The sequence below is a fragment of the Phyllopteryx taeniolatus genome, chromosome 21 (genome assembly GCF_024500385.1).
Source record: "Phyllopteryx taeniolatus isolate TA_2022b chromosome 21, UOR_Ptae_1.2, whole genome shotgun sequence".
NCBI classification, from domain to species: Eukaryota; Metazoa; Chordata; class Actinopteri; order Syngnathiformes; family Syngnathidae; genus Phyllopteryx; species Phyllopteryx taeniolatus.
In genome coordinates this window covers 8,660,800-8,683,818 of record NC_084522.1, presented here as the reverse complement: position 1 = coordinate 8,683,818, position 23,019 = coordinate 8,660,800, and the positions used below count along the sequence as shown (strand labels likewise).

The 23,019-nt window shown below is 42.3% G+C and overlaps 1 protein-coding gene across 6 annotated transcripts in view; it reads left to right on the top strand.

The window, feature by feature from the left end:
- csmd3b (CUB and Sushi multiple domains 3b) overlaps window positions 1-23,019 on the top strand; it is a 386,559-nt gene that overhangs the window by 51,636 nt on the left and 311,904 nt on the right. For all 6 annotated transcript variants that reach the window (XM_061760284.1, XM_061760282.1, XM_061760283.1 and 3 more), the window contains exon 3: window positions 17,389-17,588. In XM_061760284.1, coding sequence (XP_061616268.1) covers window positions 17,390-17,588 — 199 coding nt within the window. In that variant the 5' untranslated portion in view covers window position 17,389. The remainder of the gene's footprint in view (window positions 1-17,388; window positions 17,589-23,019) is intronic.

Genomic DNA, 23,019 nt, shown 5'->3' with positions numbered 1-23,019 from the left:
ATTGAAAACCCTTCGTTTTCCCTGAGTCTGAATTCTTCCTCTTATCTAGACACTTTCACTGAGACGGATTTTTCTTTAAGTGTAATAAAAATACATTATGCTCGATAAAGATTACTTTACAGGTGTTTAAAACCCCCTAGTGAAGATGATTAGGTGTAATAGTCTCACATAGTGAAGACCGAGTCTTTGTGCATTACACTGTCCATCACCAAAACAAAGATGGCTCAATCCCTTAGGGACTCTCTTTCATTATTCTTATTTTTTTTATTTGTATTGAGTGCTTTGTTTGAAGCTGAGCTGCCGGACGACTGGTTAATTGAGTAGGCGGACGCCATCACTACATTACAAAGTGACTGGAATATATCTAAGGAGTTTTTAATGAGGCAAATTATCACCGTCAATCAGGGGAATAATGAAGTGTGAACAGTGGGAATCTGCAGAATTTGTGTGAATCAATTGTATTGCAGTGGCACAAATGAATTTTAGTTAAATGGCACAGCTCCGTCTCAGTTGCACTGAAACAGAAACTGGGCAACGTGAATAAAAAGGATGGGCTCCATGTGAGGAAGGATGAATCAAATGGCGTGTGCAGGTAAGATAAGTAGGGCAAACTGAAACAATGGGTGGATATTTAGGCAGTTAGTCATTAGCATGGGGCCAAGTAACTTGTACATGGTTACACCATCTACCAAGCCAATCAATAGTTTCATCCCCCAAACCACGAGTTTCAAATGTGATCTCTTAGTAGCCGGATATACCTGCGAGAGCCAGCAACGTGACCCAGCTAAAAAAATCAGCTATTAGCTTCCTCTGATCTTTACTGTGGTAATATACATTCCATTGCAGCAAACCCTTGCCATTCGCAAACTGTAGAACATATACTAACTGTGAAAAAAAACACACGCCTATCTCATTTTGTGGTCTTTCGGTAGTCTTCTAAAAGGCTACGCAGAGGCTAATGGCTGGCAGGCAGCAGACAGCGAACAGCAGCGTGATGGAAGATTCCAGTAGATGTCGCACAAGCAAACGAGTCTTCTTGTGGAGTTGAGGCCCAAGAAAGCAGGGAGGTCAAGTTCTCCAGACAATCCATAGAAAGGTCCTGATAGCGATGGGCAGTGCTGGAAGTTAACATTTGATCAGCTGGTAACGGCTCAACTAAAGATTGTCGTTTGTGATGATGTGTATTTGAAACATGTCAGTACCACTGACATCAGTGGCAGTCTAATTGTCTTTGGTGAAAGACCAACCATGACCTTGTCAATCTTAATGAACATTGGGAAAAAAGAAACGTGCATTAAATGGAGGAAAAAGTAATATGCTTCCTTTCTTTTAGCACGTTTTCAGTGTACAGTCTGCCTGGTAGAAAGTGCGTTACTTGTAGGAGTGTTATTCAAGAAGGTTTCCATTCCATTGTAAGTTAAAAGTAGATTTTAAAACAATAGAGTCAAACTGAGTATTTAGCAATAATACAGCAAAACGTGTTTAAAAGATGCAGTAAGACGTTGCACTTTAATTTTAATGTACACTTTGAATCTGAGCGTTTACATGCTTTCATATGTGCTGTTGTTTTGGTTAGCAACAGAGTCCAAATTGGCTCAGCAGTAAACTCCTGTCCGGATGTCTATGAAACGCTTCTGTGACTTTCCAAAATCTGTGCCTAGGTGTTCGAAGGAGCTGTCTGCTTTTCTTACTTGGAAAAATATGCTTCCCTTCTTTTGATATTATTATTCAGCATTTCTGCGGTTGCTTTGTCTGGTACAAAGTGTATTTCTTTGCAGGAAACTGACAAATAGAAATAAACCATTTCCATGTTGTCATTGGTGCCGCAGAAGGAGGACAATTTCTAAAACTCTGTCTCTCCTTCCAAATAATAAGAGTGATTGATTCTAGGACAAACACACACACACACAATAAACAACATTTTTTGAATGTGTATGACACACACAAAGCAAGAGACGAGTAAATTCTTTTTTCCGATGATAAGTATTGTATTTGGGGTTTGCCTTTAGGGATGTGAGCAGTCATCTACAATCAACATTTACAACTATAATACAAACCTTTGTGTTTTGTGTGAAAACGGTACTTTTAGGTAAAGGAATGATTGGCCTGTGTTAGTTCACGAACCACCCATTTGTGTACCTCGTGTACATATTTCATCCTCCTTTATGGCTTGTTGCACTCCCAGATTAAAAGTCAGGACCATTGTGCTGCAGAAACCGTTAGATATGTGTACAATCAACTCCAATTGCCTCGCAGAGTTCCTGTTGCACACTTCATGTCCGCACAGGGCGGCAGTTTGCCACCGCCGCCTGCTGCCTGTCATCACTTTCAACATCTACATGGCCCATTACAAAAAATATAAAATTGAATAAAATAAAAGGAAAAAGTCAATGGGCCGCAGGGCTTTCTGCACTTCTTGCATCTGGACCGCGCGGTACACTTTTGCCGTATGTAATCTAATCCGCTTCCTGCATAGCAATGACACTATTTAAATTCAATGCACATTGATTTGGAGCAGCAGAATTGTTTGAAATAAAATGTTCCAAAGGGTGAAATGTTGGGTGGCAAAAAGCTTTCCTCTCATCTCGATGGGCTTTGAGGGATAAGGCAGGGGGGGGGGGGGGGGGAAATTCAGTTTGAGGGATAGTGAAAGCCTTATAATGTATGCTTAATTTTATGCAAATATATTGTCACTTACCAATGATGGCCACAGCAGCAAGAATGTAATGTACTAAACAGAAAAAATATTAGACAGCTTTAGCATTCGTTATATGTAGATCTATATATATTTAACGCCTGTATGTTGAAGCGGACAATTCAATTGAAAGAGTCATTTATGTTCCTCTCAGATTATAACGTTGCGTAACAAGCTAAAACGACGTTTCTACAGAGCTCACAATGCAGTCAAAGCATTGAGGCACTGAGATTTTATGTTGAAATCAGCATGATTCAGAGATAAAATGTCAATGTTAAACTCACAATATTGACCTTGCACACACAAAGCAGACTGTTCAGCGAAAATATACCTTGCATCTGCTCAAAAAGAGCATCTAGACTCGATTCATTAAAGCAAAGTGGCGGCAATCTGCTTTCCTTTTCAGCGTGTTGTCTCTGCTAGATTGTGAATGGGGGAGTTGAGTGTGCGAGAGAAGAGGCAACACTCGTGGCAGGACAACTCGTGGCTGCTTCACCATCAGAACGAACCTGCTCACAATAACCAGAGCATCTGACAGTTCCTGGCAGAGAGGAACATTGACCACTTCGTACAGTAACTTGTCATCACCTCGGGTGTGTTTGTGTTGACAACCGGCCATGAGACATGACTTCCAATCGATCTGCATCGTACACTCCCTCGCAGCCAATCGGACTCCATTTCAAACCACAGCACGGACACACACAGCTTGTACATGCTTGGAAACGAAGCGATGTTTTATTCAGAACAATCCAGGAGCCAACAGAAAATGCAAATATAGATTGTTCCCGCCCCGCAGCCGAACACATCCTGCATGCTGTGAGATGGATCGTTTTGTAATGTAACTTTGTAAGTGTGTGTCTTTCTCATTTTGCCTTTGCATGGCATTATTCAAATGAAGAATACTCAGTGGGTATTCAGGGCAACTTTGTTTTGATGGACTTAGCTGTAGGTGCATGGTGTTTATTTAGTCTCAAAATGTGCGCACATAAGAGTGGACTGCTTATCACTATCCCTCATCGCATTGACTTTCCAAACCTTGAGGGCGGGTGGGCATCGATGCTTCTTTCAATAGCAAGCATAAATTTTAATGGCTGCCGTTGATGCAGTCTGCATTCCATCTGAGAACGTTTGTTTGGCATCCATCTTAGAGCACTGATGTTTCTGAGCCACGTTTACATAACAACAACCTAGTAAAATTGGGACTGTTGCCACCTGCAGAAATGTCTTAAAACCTCTCTGAATAACTAATATATGCAGTACATTTAGACTAAAGTGGTACAGTAATTGTATACTCTTGCTGAAGAAGCTTTATAAGCTTGAATGGCAGGGTTCTGCCATTGTTGTTAAGACTTTGGTACACCATTTTCAGTATTTACTGTAGATGTAAACAGTAGTGCAATCTTTTTCCAACCCTTCAACTTTAAAACGCTTTTGCACATATTTGTTTTCAGTTTCCAAAGTTGTGACGTAAGTGAACGACCAAAACAACGCCAAATCGTGTTTCCTGAAGTTTTACGTTTTCTAGGTCTTTGGTAGGCTACCTGCCCTAATTTGGACCAAGAAAGTAGACCATTTATGAATCATTAATAGCCGAGTGTGCACACATTTAAATCAACCAAGTTCATATTGCTACAATATTTGGACATCCTCCTGGAGAAGCAAACACGACAACAGCGCTATGTTCTCCCATTGTTGTTTCGACAAGCAAACATGCTTGCGCTGGTCCTCCACTTTTTTTCTTTTTTTTTTTTAAACAGTCAACCATTTTCAATGCTTTGACGTAAACAGTAACGCCATGATTTTCGAAACCTCCCACTTTTTGTCCCATGTCAAAATACTTGTTTTTTTTTTTCAGGTTACAAAAATGTGGTCATGTAAGCGAGGTCATGGCTTCTATGTCAAAATGAACAATTTTACAAAGGTTTCTTGGTCTTTGGTAGGCTACCTGAGCTATTTTGGACCGCACACGTGCAGTTATTATGCTTAGTTTTTGAGACAGTATATGATGTATGAATCATTAACCGTCCAATAGTGCAACATGGCTCGGGACATTATTATTGGAATTCCTGTTTCTAGCACACACATTCGTTCTTTTGCATGAACACATTCAAAACCCAAAGCAAACAAGCTCATCTTTCAATGTTTCTCCCATTCATTTAGTGATGGTGTACGGTTCATGTTGCAATGGAGCTAGACTGCAAGCCTGCTCATCGTGTTGCCTCCAGCTGTGTGCCTTTTGATTTGAATGGGCCCTGCTAAGAGTGGCATTTCAAAGTCAAAGTCAAATCTTGCTTTCTCCATACCAGAGAATAATGCAAACACTCTTGCCTTGTCTCTTTTCTTTTTCCGTTTTGTACAGCACACAGTGTATTCTATTTTATTTCTAGGCCCAGTTTGTTATTACCTGCCAACAAGAAGTTAATGATTTTGGCGGCATTTGGTGCGTCTGTGAACATGAGAACGCTAAAGGTTTTTGATTTATCATTGTCATTTGTTGAAGTGGTAATTTATCATTCTCAGATCAGCTTTTTTCTCTTCTGAGTTAAAAATTGTCAAGGTCAAGGTTGCAATACCCCTTACTTTAAAGCCACAGGAATCAATGGAGGCCATTAGGGAAACCAACCACCGTCGCATTAGGCAGGAAATGAGCGACCTCGTCAAAGGTTTGCGCTCTACCTATACTTGTTAATGTATTAACTAGATAAAACTAGAACCTACCCCATCACAAATTTTGGCCAAGAGGCGGGGTTTGACAGAAACAGACGATCAATCAAAAACTTCACTCCTATGGAAAATTTAGAGCTTCCAATTAAATCAGCTCAGATGGTAAATTGACATTTTCTCAAGAGGAAAAAAAACCAACAACATTGCAGTAGCCAACCCAAAATAACATCAAGAGTGAATTCTAGTTCAGGCGAGCGACGAAAGCCTGCTCACTTTCTCAGGTGTCAATCACAGCACCACTTCCTGTCAACTGTCACATGACATATTCATCAGTAAGCACAGCTGCGCATGAATTCAGAGAGGATTATTTCGACTGCTGTCCACTCTGCTTGCTGAACTCCGAGTTGGAGCATCAGCTCTTATACTGTAGTTCTAGTTCTTGCAGTGTCACAATTTTGCCTGTGATCTAATTCTATGAATAAAAAGTCTATTATTATTATTATTTTTTTTTTTTTGTCGTCGCCAAAATGCATTATCGAAGGACAAAATCTAACTTTTCTCAGCTATGAATTTAAATGATTTTTGAAGACAGACGACAAATGAACTTCCTCCACCTTGAGGGTTTGTCTCTGCTGGAAGTGAATCATCGTTTTTTTTTTTTAGCCATTTGTCATTTTGAAGGGGTACACTTTGTGTTTGGTGTGATTTAAAAAAAATAAAAATAAAAAATCCTTTTGTTTACACCGTTTCTGTGATGGCTGCAGCTCCATCACACATGCATCAGTGATTCTCAATACATCTCTGGTGTGAATACTCAGAACCATTCACGTTATAACAAATGGTGTCTGTTACAAGTGGAAAGTAAACCTCGGGGTCTAACCCGGCCAAGTATACACTTAAGCCAGACCAAAGTCACGTGACTGTAATGTATCCATGAGCAATGCTGAGTGTCCGGCTTTAAAACCGCCTTAGTCCTTTCATCTGGCCTGATATAATCTTCCGAGCCAACAACTGAGCAGAAGAGCCGCTTGAACTGTTAGATTCAATGTCAGCCTCTATGGTGTACCAACCCATGCCCTCCCTTCAAGTACTGGCAACTGCTTTGTTCAGTCAGTCAAGGCTGGTTCAGAGGTTCTTTGCGAGGGCTTAGCGGCAGAATAGCGGTTCAAAAACAGCCACCCGGAGGAAGGAACAGTCGTTAAAATCTCTTCTTTGTCGTGCAGATTTCTCAGTATAGTTTACCTGTGCGTCTTAAGTACAGCTCCCTTGACGCACTCCATCTTCGATTCTGAGTAATCCATACCTTCCATTACTTGAGATCTTATTTTCACCATAAATCAAGGTAAAATCAATTTTCACATAGTTACCATCAAATGCTGTGGAAACAATAAAGGATAACATCACATACAGCTCATCACATAATGTATAAGTCTGAAAAATATTAGGGGATGTTGGCCTCTGTTTTTTGGGAATAACCCGAATTGATTGTTTTCATAGTCATTCCCTGGCACCACACTGACCTAGCGGTTAGCACGTCTACCTCACAGTTCTTGCTTTGCATCTCAGTACGAGCCTTCCTGTGTGGAGTCTGCATGTTTTTCCCATGCTTGCATGGGTTTTTCAGTTTACTCTGGCTTTCTCCCACCTCGCATCAACATACGTGGTAGGTTCATTGAAAACTGTAAATTGTTTTCATCAGTGTGAATGTTTTTTTGGTCTATACTCTATGTGCCCCGCAATTACCCTGCCTCTTGCTCAGTCAGCTAGGATAGGCTTCAACTCACCTGGAACCCTAATGACGACAAGCGCTATAGAAAATGGACAGATGAGTTTCGTTAGTGTGTCATCACGCATTTCCTTTTAAGACTAACTTGACTTCCACTTTGGCCCAACCAGTGGCAAAATGTTACTCATACTCTTATGTTCAGTGTCTAGAATAGAGCAGAATAAGATGAATGGAAACCATGTTCTCTTGTTTGAATCCGTGCTGCGGACATTGATCTGAATATAGAACTGCTCCAAAGAATATGTTCTTTGGTTATGGATCAAATCAAGCAAGTTGATAGCAGTAATGAGGAAATAAAGAAACAACTCAATCGGAGCTGCATAAGGGAAATTGTGTACGTTTGTAATATGTAGCTATAGAAATATAGATTGGCCTTCAGAATTGACAGTAGCGATCAGTTTCTGTGATTATGGCAGCTCAGTGAAAGGCCAGCATCGTGTCACAAAATGGCAAACTGTACTGTAAACAGTTCACATATGCCAACATTATCATTTACCTTCTTAACCCCTGTATTGTCTACAATATTATGCCCGGTCAATTAGAATGGATTCTGGCTTTCAAGATTTACTTCGGAATTAGGTGATTACACCAACCTGGCAGCATAAGCGGAGAGGCGAGGACAAACTGTCAGTGTTTGCTCAGTTGGAACGGGATACAAAAGATTTGCAGCTAACACCGTACAAATTTGTTTTTATTCTAAGATGAAAAGCTTCACGCCCCCCGAGGGAGGCCACAAAATGACGCACCCACTGGCTCGGACTGAAAAGGACCGACGCGACCCGACCACAAAGAGAGGCCAGCAGTTGGCGACCGGACATGAACAATCTGGACCGATCGGCCTGCCTGGTTCTCTGTTCTTTTTGGATGGACTACAACTGCAGGCCATTTTTATCAGTTACTGCTGGTCAAATCTTGGCTCCCTGTGCCACTTTGTCCTCACTCTTTTAGCTGAGGTTCAACTTAGTTAAGATGTCATTCTCAGTTTGGTTTTCCCCAATCTGTTCTTGTAATATCGACTGCTTGATTCTTTCTGCCCACGGAGAGGAGTGAGGCCGTACTTTAAAAGCTTCAGATGAAGTTATAACTGCCTTTTAAGTAGGAGTATGTCGACCGTGCCCTGCAAGTATGTGTGCATCTTGTTAATCCTGCACCTGCTGACCTTTACTTGCTGCTGATCCTCTTCCGTTCATTAAATGATTCGAGATATGGCTAAAAAACTGTTGTCTCGAAAGGAGAATGGATCTGCTATATGACTCACTCAGTGGCACCGAAGCTACGAATTGTACGATCAATTAGCTTTATGTGCACATGATTCATCATCAGGATTCCCAGCTAGTTATGTTAACATTATCGTCTGCTCTTTGGCGGCGACACCGCTGTCGTCACAGCCAAATTTAATGCACGCAAAATCTGTTGCTTATAATGTTCATTAGTTAACACTTTTCGAGCGGTATTTAAGTAACACTATATTTATTAGTGATTGTAGTTTTCAGTGGCTTAGAACTGCGGGAGTTGTCTTCTCTCGCCCCCATTTGATGATTTTGAATAATTGTGGCCTGCCTCATTGTTCTCTTCATTAAATTGAAAGTAATAAATTGGACCATCCCAAACACACGCACGCATGCACACACATAAACACACACACACACCCCTGCTGTAACCTCTCTACTCCCACATTCAAAAACGCTTCTTATTTATGAGGCTGCGACTGACAGCTTGTACATTGGAGCTGGATTAACGGCCCACTGCTACCAAAGGGGTGAGATGTAGATGAACTGCTACAAATTATTTCCTGGATTAACTGGTTGAACCTTTAGATTGGAAACCCCCCAAATCCGGTGGAGAGGGACTGCTCCTCCGTCTTTTCACTGTTATCTGGCCTCTTGCGATAGAGGATAAGGAAGATAAATAAATACATACAGAAAAATACTTTGCTCCTGCAGACAATATGTGAGATTTAAAAGTAAAGTGCGATAAACAGGATTGGAAAGGATAGACCAGAACTGAGAGAAACTCATAGAACGATAATAATTCAGTCTAGAATGGCGGCACTGAACATTTTATCACTCGTTTATTGGAAATTATGAGAAACACACTTACCTACACACGATGCTTCCATTTCCAAAAATATCCAAAGGATTGCTGTTGCTGATTTAATACAAATCCACATTTTCAAGACCTAGGAAGCCTATGTATATCACTAATAACAAAATCAGTTAAACAACATGCAAATTAGTTTAGACTTGTATTCAGGATTCGCATGTACATATGTATAAATATATACATATAAACACTCAATCCTTGCAAAGAAGTGTACAGTGGACTCAGCCTTTTGAAACAATCTTAAATGCAGCACATTTTTCAGCTGAAGATATTTGTCAAGTTTCTTTTCTGGACCTTCAAGGTTCCTCCATTACTTGAAGGAGGTCTGACAGTGACAAAATATATTTGTCAGGAAAGCAGTCTCTGCTCCCAAGACAATTTGTAGGATTTCATCTGAAATGTAATATTTTGTAGTTGGTGGTAATGGACGTTATAGTAACCGTTCATAAGTTAACTGTAAGGTCGTGTCTGACTTGAGGGTGGCTTGTTGTCGTCCTGATAATATATTGCAGAGTCGTCTCTCAAATATCCTTTATTTCTCTGCTGTTTGCTCTTTTTGTACAGGCAGGGCAATATGCTGCTTCCTTGACAACTGTCCCATGTTATTTGTGGTTCAATGAAAAAAATAAAATAAAATTATAATAATACAGTACAGCATAAGTGGCGGCTCAAAACATTTCCCGATAACACCAGGGGTTATGCGGGCAAGGGTCAGTCGCCTGGTGTGAGCCTGCGGGTGTGAGTCAAAGGCCGTCATATGTTTGCGATTTTACAATGCAGCCGTGTGTGGTGTGCGTAATATACACGTGTATATTATCAGGAGATGTTTAACAACAGTACAGGTATAACACAATGCAGTAAATTTGAACAATTCCCTCCCACGTTACAAGAAGAATATAATACTACAGACTTAAGATATTCAAGAAGAGTCGTGCAGTCATGGTACTTGCGGGACTCGACTTGACATAAACAGCACATAAAGTTCTGCTCCCAAACGCACCTCATATCATCCATGTATGAATTTTACATTCTTGATATTGAACCCAATGACATCCCTCCCCCTCACCTCATCAAATGGTGTCTGTCTATATTTTTTTATCACGCTAGCCTGGGTGATTTTGTCTCAACGTGTGAAAGCAATCAGTCAAACCTGTGTGTGTGTGTGTGTGTGTGTGTGTGCGTGCGTGCGTGCGTGCGTGTGTGTGTGTGCGTGTGCGTGTGTGTTGGCGGTAGCCCCCGGCATCTTGTTGAATAGTCAATGACGTTGCCTCTCTTTGTGCAATGAGCCTCTCCACAGTGACAGACACACAATCACACACACACACACACACCAACAATCTGTCTCTCGACGTACCCTCCCCGCGAGCGAAAATGGTTGTAAACAGGCAGCTGAGGACAAACAAACACTGTCTGCCTTGTTGTGTATGTTTGTTGGAGAGTGTGCGCGTGATTGTGCATGTTTACGAAATGGGAACCACAATTCCCGTCGCCACCCCGCAGCCCCCAACCACCCTCCCATGCGTTGCAGCCTCTTTTTCTATTAGCTCATCAGTGGCTGTCCCATTAGAGAACGGCGCTTCGCTTGAAAGTGATAGAAGACTTTGCTTCGCATTGGTTCGTTAGCATCAGAAAACATCCTGAGAATAGGATTGCATGTCTGTTTAGTTCCAGTTCCAGACTGGACACATGAACATGGAATGAGCTGGAATTTGAATAGTATCTCCAAGTTCTTACTTGCACCCAACCACAAATTGCTCTTATTTGCAAAAGAAAAGCCTTTGTAATAACATAACTCTTTTAGTGTCGTGCGCTGAATCGTTTTGGTTTAAAGGCGACCCTTGATGCTTACCCTATCTTCTCTGAGCATGTCTGAAAGCAGATTCATGGCTACAGATCTTTGCATGAAGCTGGTGTACCCATTGATATTGTTAGTGAGTTTAAAAGGGTCTAGAAATGTGACTTTATGGGCTTTAGTTGTTGCCCACTGCTCGGCAGCTATGAGGTTGCAGGGCTGGTGCTGACAAGGACCCGTCAGCACCCTGCTGTGAACAAAGTTGATACCTTGCTCTTCCTCACTTGAAGGCAGCCATGTCTGTCACAAATATGTTTTATATTTCACTAGAGTCTAGGAGCGGCTAGCACGGTGGGTTGAAGGTTAGCACCTCTGCTTCATAGATTCTATTTGAATCTCATCTCCGACCTCCCTGTGTGGAGTTTGCATGGTCTCCCCGTGCTTGCGTGGGCATTCTCCGGCTTCTCTGGGTCCTTCCCACATTTCAAATACAAGCATGTAAGGTTAACTGAAGACTCTAGTTTGTCAATAGGTGTGAACACGAGTGGGTTGTTTGTCTGTGTCCTGCGATTGACTGACCAGTCCAGGTGTGACGTCAGCTGGGGTATGGTCAACCTCACCTGTGACCCTAATGAGGACAAAATGAAGAAAATGGATGGATGGATGGCGAGAGTGCAGGTTCTTTTCATTTTTTTTAGCATTCACCAGCATGTAAAACCCACTGGAAGAGTCTTTGTCTCGCATATATTTAAAGCAACACTTGCTCGGGTGGGTGGAGAAGCGGGGACAGCGCTCACACCTGAAGCGCATCGTCTTTAACAGCTACGCTAACACGTCGGCGGCCTCTTTCTCCTCCCGCGTCACGACAATTTATGGAACGCTTGTTCAAAACAAGAAAACAACAGTCACTCCTACTCTGCGTCCACTAGCCGCCGGTTGTCAAGAGATACGGCAGGTTTTAAACACCTTCCACCGGCGCCATTTCACATTTGCGTTTGTCAACGGTCCAATGCCTCCGAGCAGCGAGTGTTCCTGCATGTGTTTGCTTACTCTCCTTAAGAATCATGTTTCACTTGTCTCCACGGTGGAAGTCTGCACCATGGCTTGGGCAACCATTTTCCCTTAGTACCAGGGATTCAAATCATTCTTACAACATTTTTCTTTCAGTAATCTTTGATTTTCTATTTGCCATCGTTTAAAATATGAACATCTGAGTAACTACATGTCCTAGGCAAACAACATTCAATAGATTTATTAAAATTCCAATAACATATTCAAACAGATTTCACAAAGACACTGATTCAATGTCAGCTGCAGTTTAGCTATGCAGAAGAAAGTCAGTGGTAGCTAGTGTACTGTGATTTTGTGTGTATTCACCCAGAACAAACATTACATTAAAAGTAAAAAAAAAAAGTCCTCTATTCAAATTTGAGATAATTTGACCCAGACTTGACTTTAAATCTTATTAAACCACGAAATTGTGTCAATATCTTTGAAACACCCTGTACTTAAGGTTGTGGAGTTGCTGAAGTCCATCGTAGTTGGACTTGGTCACCAGTCATTCGCAGGGTGAATGACGCTTTGCCAAGCCACTCAGAAACGCAAACTAGCTGATCACGGTGTTGGCCAGAATGGAGGTCCACTTTTCCCCTGGTGGTCCTCCGTCGAATTCAATTAAATTATGTCTCCGAAGCCCAAAATATTTGATTGTGCAAAAAATGCGGAGACTGAGAGCCAGGCTTTTTCGGCCAAAATCATTGTATAACCTCAAAATGCGCATCTGGATGAATGGTCGAAAACAATGACTAAAAACAATCCTAAAGCTTGGGAAAGGCCTTCCCAGAATAGTTGGAGGTGTCATATCTGCAAAAGGTAGACCGTCATTTTAAACTCTGCGGATTAAGATTGGGATGTCACTTCGGGGTTCTGATCGCTGGTGGTGGGTGGAATCCTCTCGTCTCCAAAACCATCACTTCTCCACTTCACTGTATTCACTGTAAATGTCACTGTATTATCTGTAAATGAATAGTATGCTGATGTTCCATTTTGCTACTTACGTGAGGCCTTGTTACTATCCTTGGTGCTAACAATCTTACCTACCTACCGAGGTTAGCTACTTGCTCCTGATTGCAACTTTTTTCCGTATTAACGGATTGTGATCGTATAGAGAAAGCTAAATAGAGAGCTCGCCAGCTTTAAGAGAAAGAGTAAAACAATTGAGCGTTGATTTATGCTGTCCAATCTGTACATTAGCTTCCATCTGTATTTGTTTTGATTCATTGCGGTAGATGGAACGTTCTAAGAAAAACTGGAAACCATTCTGATTGCTTCTTGCTGAAATGTACTTTTTCTAAAAAGATCGATTATATTTCTCTGGACAGACTGTGCAAGCACCACGTTGGTTTGTCAGTTGCATGAAAGTCAGTTGCTAAATCTACACACTACCCATGGCCCATGTACATCATTTTATGGTAGTGAAGTGACTAAAACATGCTCTTTCCTCGGCCTTGAGACTTCACCTGCTGCAGGCTTCACTTTTGCTAGGATTCCGTTCACAGACGCCGCAAATGGCATCGACTTTAAGGCAAGAACAAAATAAATGTTCCACCTTGACTGCTTACAAAGTCGAGGAGTTGTTTGACTCAAATGGGAACGCATCAAACCAAAGCTGATCGCTAGTACCGGGCAATTGCAACCGTAATGGCGGTAAATAAATGGGCTGTTGGAAGAGTAGAGTTCATAAATTTAAACTCATTTGATGCAGCGGTGTAGCACTCTGCAGGCTAACAGCTTCCGTCAGCAGCATCACTTTAAACAAGTTTACAGCATCGGAGCACAAGCATATAATGCAGCCATGAAGATTTTAATCAGATTCATTATACCTTCCTCTCTTTTTTTGCCTCCTTCTCCCTTCGAATCCAAAACCCTCATGCCTGTCCACTCGCTCTCATTCTTCTTCCCCTCATTTTGTTTTAATTGGCTCGTTCCTCCCTGCCTACCTCCTCCCATTCCTCGTCTCATCCGATATTCTTCACCCGATCTCAGCGTCTGCAACCTCCCAGCCCTCTCTTCTCGCCAATCCCCCTCCAGCGTCTCTCTGCTCTCCTCCCCGTCATCTTTTCTCCTCTCTTTCCCTCTCTCTCTCTCTCTGTCTCTCCCGTCCTCTATCAGGACGGGAACCTCACACATGGCTTATTGATTTCTCCAAGCAAGAACGAGGAGCCGTTAGACGGAAGCTGGCAAAATCTTCACACTAGAGAAAAATTTTTTTTAGGTGAACATGTGGGCACTAGATCTGATTATTATTATTATTATATTTTTTTTTTTACATGTATTTATTTTATTTTTTTAACTATGCGGACGATAAAGCAAAGTGTTACGGCAAAGATGGTGCTAAGATCAGGTTGTTGCAGGCGAGGGTGGAGGGAGTGCTCCTGTAGATGGCGGAAGAGAGCTACATGAAGACAGCCTACGCACAAACACACACACACACGTGCACAAGCACAAACACACACACACGATGGCTTACGTCCATTAATCTCCTTACATTTGCATCGATACACCTGTTTGGGTATTCCTTGATGAGATTCATTTGTTTAATTCAGCATAGCAGGTATGCATAGATTATTCGGAACATGCATGCATTACTGCATAAATGAATGAATCAAAAGCAGCAGCATCAATATTTTATTCCCAAAATGATTACACCAGGGAGCGAAATCCACTGTTAACTTGATTGGTTTAACTTATGAAGCCTGCAAATATTCATTCTATCTGGTCATGTGTCTGATTACCTTTATACTAACTGACCCACCTCTCGCTTCCTTTGTATATATGGTAGGCCTATGTACATGGTTACTGAAAAATCATTTGTGAACATTTTTGCAGAAGTTCTGAGTATCCAAATTAAGGCAATTCAATCATGTACAGGGGGTCCACGTTTCATGACTGAGTTCTATTCCTACGGCAGCGATGTAAACATAATTTGTATGTAAATTAAAAGGCACCACAATCTATCACTATATTTGTATAAAAGTTACTTCTACATCATTAATATACATGTATGGTCTTTGAGCGCCGAAACGTTGTGTGTCAGGACTGTTGTAAACCAGCGTCTTTCATCCCTGTCATTAAAACTCACCTTATTACCCAAAGGCTCAGTTAACTCCACTCGGAGAATCCTTAATCACTCGACCGTGAAACCCCCCAAAAAATAAAATAAAATAAAATAAACATGTCTGTACGACCTTGCAGAAGGAAACCGACCACATGCCATGCAACGAGTAACGGATGCTTGGCGATGGCTTTCAGATGTGACAGCCTCCTCGCGGGCTGAAATTCAAAATCGACGCGTGCGCGAAAAACCGATACCCAAACAATGTTGCGTCATTTAAAAAAAAAATGAAACTACAAATCGTCTTAAAAGTTAGCCCTCGTGTCATGCAAGCAACAGACACATTGGATTTCCCCTCTTCAACTTTTGGTGAAACTATTTTAGTTTTGATTTCTGACACGAAAAAGGTCTGTAAAAGTGTGCTTGGGTCTGCTCAGGAACAACCCATTATATTTTGTTACAGAGCTTGAGGACTTTTTTTTTTGTTCCCACATTTTAAGAAATATGAAATTTTGTCTGCCATTTTATGTTTTCACTGCTGCTGAACTTATTTCTAGGAGCTTTATGGAAGGGTAGGCCGTGTACCAAAGAAGCACTCGTTCAATTTTGGTGCAATTTTTTCTTCGCACTTTTTAATGTTGCAGTATTTTTCTGCCACTTTTTGCAAATTACCATGGCCGAGGATGTTTCTTTTCATTGCTGCAGGATTATTTAATTAATTTTCTGACGAAGTGCTGCCTCCACGGGAGAAAATGCAATCCTGTCTTTAAAGGAGCTCGCTTTTTTCTCTCTCTCTCTCTCTCTCTCTCTCTCCAGACTTTAGGCTGGCACAAGTAGCCACTAGAAAGCCCCTAGCTTCGCCTCCGGTCGCCATGGTAACCCAGTCAGGGGATATGGTGAACAGAGGACAGGACTGCCCCCTCCAAGCAGGCAGACTTCAGCTGGGCTTGAAAAAGAGTATTAAGTGTACTGTAATATATTGAAAAAAGCATGTAAAATATTAGAACACTTTTTTTTTGTCACTGCTATTTAGTCAGATTACTATAAATGAATTCTACTGGTTTCTAGGATCTATGTGGAAACCCCCCCCCCCCCAAAAAAAAACGTTAAAAATCGTAAAACGTCACTTTTGCACACGGCAGAGGAATTTTCAGTCAATATACTGCGAAATACACAGTAAAGTGTTGAATTGGCTCATGATAGCGATAGCATGTACACCTTATGTGTTGAAATCCATTTCCAGTCCAATCCTTGTCCTGTTTGACTCTACATGCATGCAATGCTGCATCCCTTCCACGGCCAATCCCCTGACCAGTAGTCACACCCACGCACGTGGCTGGGGAGCTTAATTCGCCACCAACTCCCAAACTCCTTCCTCTATTGACTTCATTCCACAAGACGAGCAGCAGAGGAGGAGGAGGGTAGCGGAGTGATTCGTGCTAGCTCGATCCGTGCGCACCGGTGTATTATTTTAATTTTTTTGTCTCCTTCCACCTCTCGCCGGAGCGGTTTCAATCACGGAGCTGCTCGACTCGCGTGCGACTGACGCGCGTGAATTACGACGCGGGAGCTTCCGAGGAGCACTTGAAGGCAACGTCTCGCACCAGTCAGGCAGCCCGCCTCACATGCTGGAGGAAGACGTGGCAGAAGGATGGAGCGGGATACGGCTCCACTGCTTCTTGAGTAGAGGTTATTTTTTTCCCCCTTTGGTTTTCAACCCTGGGGGACAACTTGAACATCAAACGGCACGATCGATCAGATGAATTCATTTTTGGGGGGACCAAGAAAAGAGTGAGGCTGAATCTTTTGCGCCACATCAGGGAGCGGGATGCAACAATTCCCGTAACCTCCCTTGAAGAGGAAAGAGTAGAGGAGGCTGTGAGGGGGTTAAAAACACAGAAAAAGGATCTATTTATTCCTTCTTTTTTAGAAGCAGGGGGGGGAATACCAACTATCAAGGGAGCTTGGATGCATCCCAGAGGAGGAAAAATGTGGATTTGACACACCAAGTCTTCCTCAACATTGATGGCCGATTTACAAGTCACTTCTCGTCTCGCCGTCAAGCGCCATATGATGGATTTATTTAGTCTATGTTAGACGGAGGAGAAGGAGGAAGAAAAAACTCACGCAGCCCCCATCCTCACCCCCTATCCTCTCGCCTTTCCTGTCTCTCCATCCCTCCCTTTCCCCCCTCCTCCCCTCCCCTCCCTTCCCGTCTTCTGGATGTGAAGCAGCATGCGGCCCGGTGAGAGCTCAGAGGGCTCGCGCTCACCTCGCCGCGAAGGATGCGTCGGAGCCCGCACTAGCGGCAAGGAACGCCGTCTGACGGGAGGAGGAGGAGGACGACGACGGATGAGCATGACGGACGAAGGGATGACGGCGCGCTGTCTCCTGTGGATCGTCGTCCTCGGCTCGCTGTGCATGCACGCGCAAGGTACGGATGGGATCGGGCGCACGCACGCACATGCAGGGTCGTGGCACTGGTTGAGCGCCCCCACCCACGCTTCTCCCACATCGACCTCATCCTCTTTGCTTTGCTGCTTCTTCAATATGTATGCATGGGCTGTTAAATAGGAATTGGTGAAGAGCTGTTGAACTGGAGCTTCTTCTTTTTCTTTGCCCATTTTCTGCTTCCCTTCCTCCAAGCCTTCGCCTCAATACAGCCATTGAGCTGGTAGCCAATAAATATTCTTGCGGTAGCTCTTGAGCTGTGGCGGTGTGAACGTGAGCTGATTATTCCAAATTCTGTGTGTGCGTGTGCAAGTGTGTGTGTGTGTTGTTTATAGCAATCATCTCCCAGCCTTCCTTACGCAGCACTTTCCTCCCATAGAGGCAGCTCAACCTATTTCAGTGTAAATTTGTTATTTAATGAGCAGGGTGCCCCCCCCCCCCCCCCCCATACTTTTTCCTTCTGGCCTTCTGCCCCCCACCTTCCTCTCCCAAGTGGAATCAAATGATACAATATTCAATGTGTGGCGTCACATCTTCCGGTTGTGATCACCCAAACTCATCCCGGCATTACGAGGAAGATGCGTAATGGTTGGGTGGATAGACGAATGGACCTGCACCTTGGCCCGACTTTGAAAACTTGCCAGTAGAGGGTGAAAGAGGAGGAGGCGGAGGAGGAGCTTATACAGGAAGTTGGTAGCTAAAGGCTGGATGGAAGTTGGTAGCTAAAGGCTGGATGGCGCTGAGGAGCGTTTGTCACTGTCACGGCCAAGGGGAGGGCGATGCCGTTCGGAGGCTCACTGAGGCAAAAAAACCAGAGAAAAATTTCCGCTCAGCAAAAGAGCAAAATTTGCACGCCCACAGGTGCTCGGAAGTCGTGAAAAGCCTCAACTGTTACTATCTGACTGAGTTTGTTCAATGACGAATTAAGACATGGGCTCCTTGAATGAGCAAATAGCATCATACCATATCTTGAAGCCCAGATATGGTATGATGCTATATTAAAAATAATTTAAGGATACCATACCTTATCTTGATGTGTGGGTGCTCAAAAAATACAAGACTTTTGCTTGGAAGCCTGGAAATATCTAGACCAAGGTGAGGAACATGCGGGTGGTGGGCCATGTGCGGGCCAGCGAGAGTGTTTGATCTGGCTCACCATGCATGTCTATTAACAACTGAAACCTCAGGAACTGTGAAGCTTACCAAATGTTCAATTTGCTGTGACACAACACATGAAGTCAGTAGTCCAGCGCCTGCATGACAAAGAAAATCAAATGCATGTATCTCCTTTCAAGGCTTTACACATTGGAGATAATTTCCGTGAAAATTGGCTGTTATTAGACTACAAAATGTTTGTTCAATTGCTGCATAAGATTTTTTAAAAAGAAAATCTTTCAAAGTATTTCTATATGAGACCGTTACAAAACCTGAAAAGATGCCTCAACCTAGTCTAGATTGTAGACTGGCAAGGCAGCGCAAAGACACTAAGGATAGGATTCCCTCGAACACGCGAGATCTAATTTGAAATGCTGCGTGGGCCAGCGAGCCCTGTCACTCGCGACCCCCCAAAGCCAACTGGAAGGAGGAAGGAACAAAAACAAAAAAAACATTCACATTCAATTTAAGATGAATAAAATGTCAAAGGTAAATCGAGAAGTTGGCGAAGCAGCCAAGCAAATAAAACCCATTAAAAACGCTGAGCAAAGGAAAGGTAAATAATAAAAGCGTTTAATCCTTGATGACATTTTGGTGACATCATTGGCTTATCGTACAAAAGCCAGGAACAATTTTGGCAGGAGTGAATGAATGTGAGGGATAGGCAAATATACGGAGCTGCAATTCACTTTTGAACCACAATGCTGACCCTGCCCCAAGGCCAAACATTCCTAATTTGGATCAGAACCAAATTTTACACCTTTACATCGGGAACAACCTCCTGCCTGTATGGCTGGCTTTTGTTCTCAATAGTACACCGGAGTCACTTTGTAGAAAATTGGTTGAGTAGTTTTTGTGTAGTCCTGACAGTCATGAAAACATTCTGGATGATGGTAATGAATTAAGGAAAACACTGAAAACGTGATGCTAGCAACCGTCATCAGAAAAAGAGTTGTTGAGCCAAACAAGTACTCAATAGCCGATAAAACAGGACAAATGGAAAATGTCTGAAAGTGAAATTCCTCCGGATTTCTACCAAAATTGAAAGTGTTTTTACTTGGATTTTGCCACAAATTTTCAGAAGTGCAGGGAATCGTTTTCGCCCAATCTGATGAACACATTCAAGTTGTTCCTTTGGATCTCTAACAAACGTTTATTGCTATGTTATGTCGTTGATAAACAAAGTAGCAGTTACAAAAACAAATTCATTTCTGACAAAATTTCTCATCATGAAATAAAACATATAACACGAATGACAGCAAACTGCAGTTCTTTTGGCTCCCCATGAAATTTTTGAATATTTTCCTTGGCCTCTCCATGAAGTGTCAAATAGATGTGGCTTAAATGGTTTTTGGCTAAACACAGTCACGAATAAAACTAGTAGTGATAAAAAAAACACATCATAATTGGTGATGGTAATAAAGGATACTGGCAAATAATCATGTAACATTAACAAAAGTAAAAAGGAAATGTTTGTTCTGATCGCCACCCAAATTTAAACGTTTCTTTGGCCTTTGACCGCTATCCAAAGGTAGTTTTTGCGTAATTTGGGTTACAAATAAGCTAGCCATGACGAAAACAAATGAATATTTCATCTTCCCCAATGTGATTTGAGACAGTTGCAGCATATTTTGTTAGTCATCCTGTTCTTTCTTTTTTTTTTTTTGTAGAAGCATTTAGATTCAGATTATTCCGCTACATTCAAAATGTCTCCTCCATGTAAAAGTACCTCCGAATAGACAGGATTTTGTCATTTAAAAATGTATATTTTTCCTCTCTGTTTGCCTTCTCTCTGCCCCCACACCCTCCAGAAGCTTAATTTTCAAGACGCTACATTGCACTTGCGCACCAAAAAGTCAACCCCCACATATCTTTCATCGTCTACACTCCTTTAACAGATTATCCACGTCCAAAGCACCCAAAAGATGATTTAAAATAATAATAATAAATACATTTTAAAAAAGATCATTAAGCTTCGATTATTCGGCGATATTAAATCAGATGTGTATCCGACGCGAGTGCTGTATGGACGCTCAAGGGGCACGCGTCCGACCTGTACGTCATCAAAAAGGCGACAAACATCACAATTGTTGGCCAAAGCAGACACGTAGACGAAGGAGCAGAAAACAGTTAGTGGCAAAAAGAAGATGCTTTCGCACTGATAAATATTTAAGAAAATGTTGGCTCAGGTTGCACGGAATCTTTGAAATGACCACAAATGCATCACGATAAGACCTATGCGACTTCCGTCAACACGGCGTCTCGCGGCCGTGCGCACGCGCAATCTGACGTCTAGTTTTGTGCGCAGGCATGTGACGTCACGGATCCGTTCCGCCCTGAGCAGAAGCCATATTTGTTTTTGTAATGTGAACGACTACATAAAAAGATTGAATTTAACAAAAAATCTGAATTGGGCATAATGCCCTGCCGTGTGAACGTAGCCTTTAGTCCTGGCTACCTACCGACGGATTCGTGTCCGGCACGTGACCGAGCAATTAACCCACGTGGTTAAAAATTAGCATTTCCGTCCATATTGGCGAGGCGTGAAAATGTAACGCTTTGTTCTTTGCAGACGTGGCTCGATTGAATCTTTTCTGTCATCCCAGGGCGGGTAATTGACCGCAGGTCCTCGCTGTTAAATTGGACGGGCTGTCATGTGTGGTGAAGCGCTACTGCAGGCCATCTTTTTTGTAAGCCATCGCTGGATATCGAAGATTGATTGGTGCCGGCGCGTGCTTATGGATCATCGATTGATGTCGTCCAGTAGCGTGCCGTTACTAATCAATTACCTTTTTTATTTTATTTTATTGGTTTAGAGTCTAGCTTCTGGGTAATAACTTTGGTCGGTAATGGACTGATATTCTGCTGTGAAATGATTGCTTATGGGCAAAAAAAACGTGATCGTACTTTTGGAGTTCTTGTGTACACACAGACACACACATCGACATACGCTGAATTCCGTGGCTTATGGCAACCCGCTCCGAGAGGAAGATCATATACTCTAAATAGTGCAGCCGTGCCGAGGAGGAAGAGACACATGGCGCAGAGAGGGGAATTGGGGGATAGTGAGGCAAGCGTGCCTGAGGAGGGCTGCGTAATATAAACTGGAGTGTGAATGTCGCGGCCAGTGAGGAGGCATTCGTGATATTAATGGCCGCCTCAGTGCTTGTGATGAATACTCTTGAAACATCGAGAGGGTGCACTTGCTTTTACACCGATGAATTATCCCTTTAAAGTCAAAAGTGAAAATGGTGGCTGAGCGACCCGTCATACCCTTTAAAATCCATCGGCTTCGTGACTCCACCCTGAAGAATTGGATTTCATTGGTACAGAGTTTAAAGATCCATTGAAAATGTACTGATTTAATCACTATACCTCAGCTTTATGGGAAGTATTGTGTTGACATCACACTCAAAATCAAAGAGTTGTTCGGATGTACTCAAATGTTGGATTCTTGTGTCCACCCAAAAAGAATTAGATTCAATGAGTAACCTTTAGCATCAATAGTTGACAAACAAATAAGTTCTGAAATTGATTGATTGCAGGAGATTGGATGAAAACTCACTGCAGGAGGGGTGACATGTACAGAATGTAATCATTTGACCTGAACAAAACCAATTTCTGTCAGCCAATTAATGTACTGCCCTCTCTGTAGTTACCGCACCACTGCCGGGATGATGGCCAAAAGTGGTTTCTTCTGGCTCCCCTTTTGCTTTTAAAAATCTAACTTTCCTGAAATTAACTTGCTCATTCTCAGCCTTACTTTCATGGATGTAACGTTGCTGATGGTGAACATTTTGCTAAATTGATATATTCCACAAGAACACGTGCACACGTAATTTTCTCATTGGATTAAGATCTTCCCAGATACAGATCTAAATTAAATTAGCCCCCATATCCTTTCAAAAAAAAAATCATATCTCCTCAGATTCTTTGGATGATGGCTTCCTTTGGTATTAGTGATGAGAGGGCATGCCACCTGGAGTCACTCCATTTGATTTCCATTAAAGTCACAGCACCTGTTTTCTCTCTCCTCATGTTGTTTTTTTCTTTTTTTTTTTTTTTTTCTTTGGTCAGCTCAGAAGACGGATACTTACAAACCGGCCTTGTTTTGTTGCATGTTGCTTTGCCCTCCCCCTAAAAAAAAAAAAAACAAACAAACAAAAAAAGCGGCTTATCACTGCAGGTTCTCTCCTTTATTTAAGAACTGAAGACCAGGTGGTGTCATGCCCTTTTGGAATCACTATTTGTTATTCTTC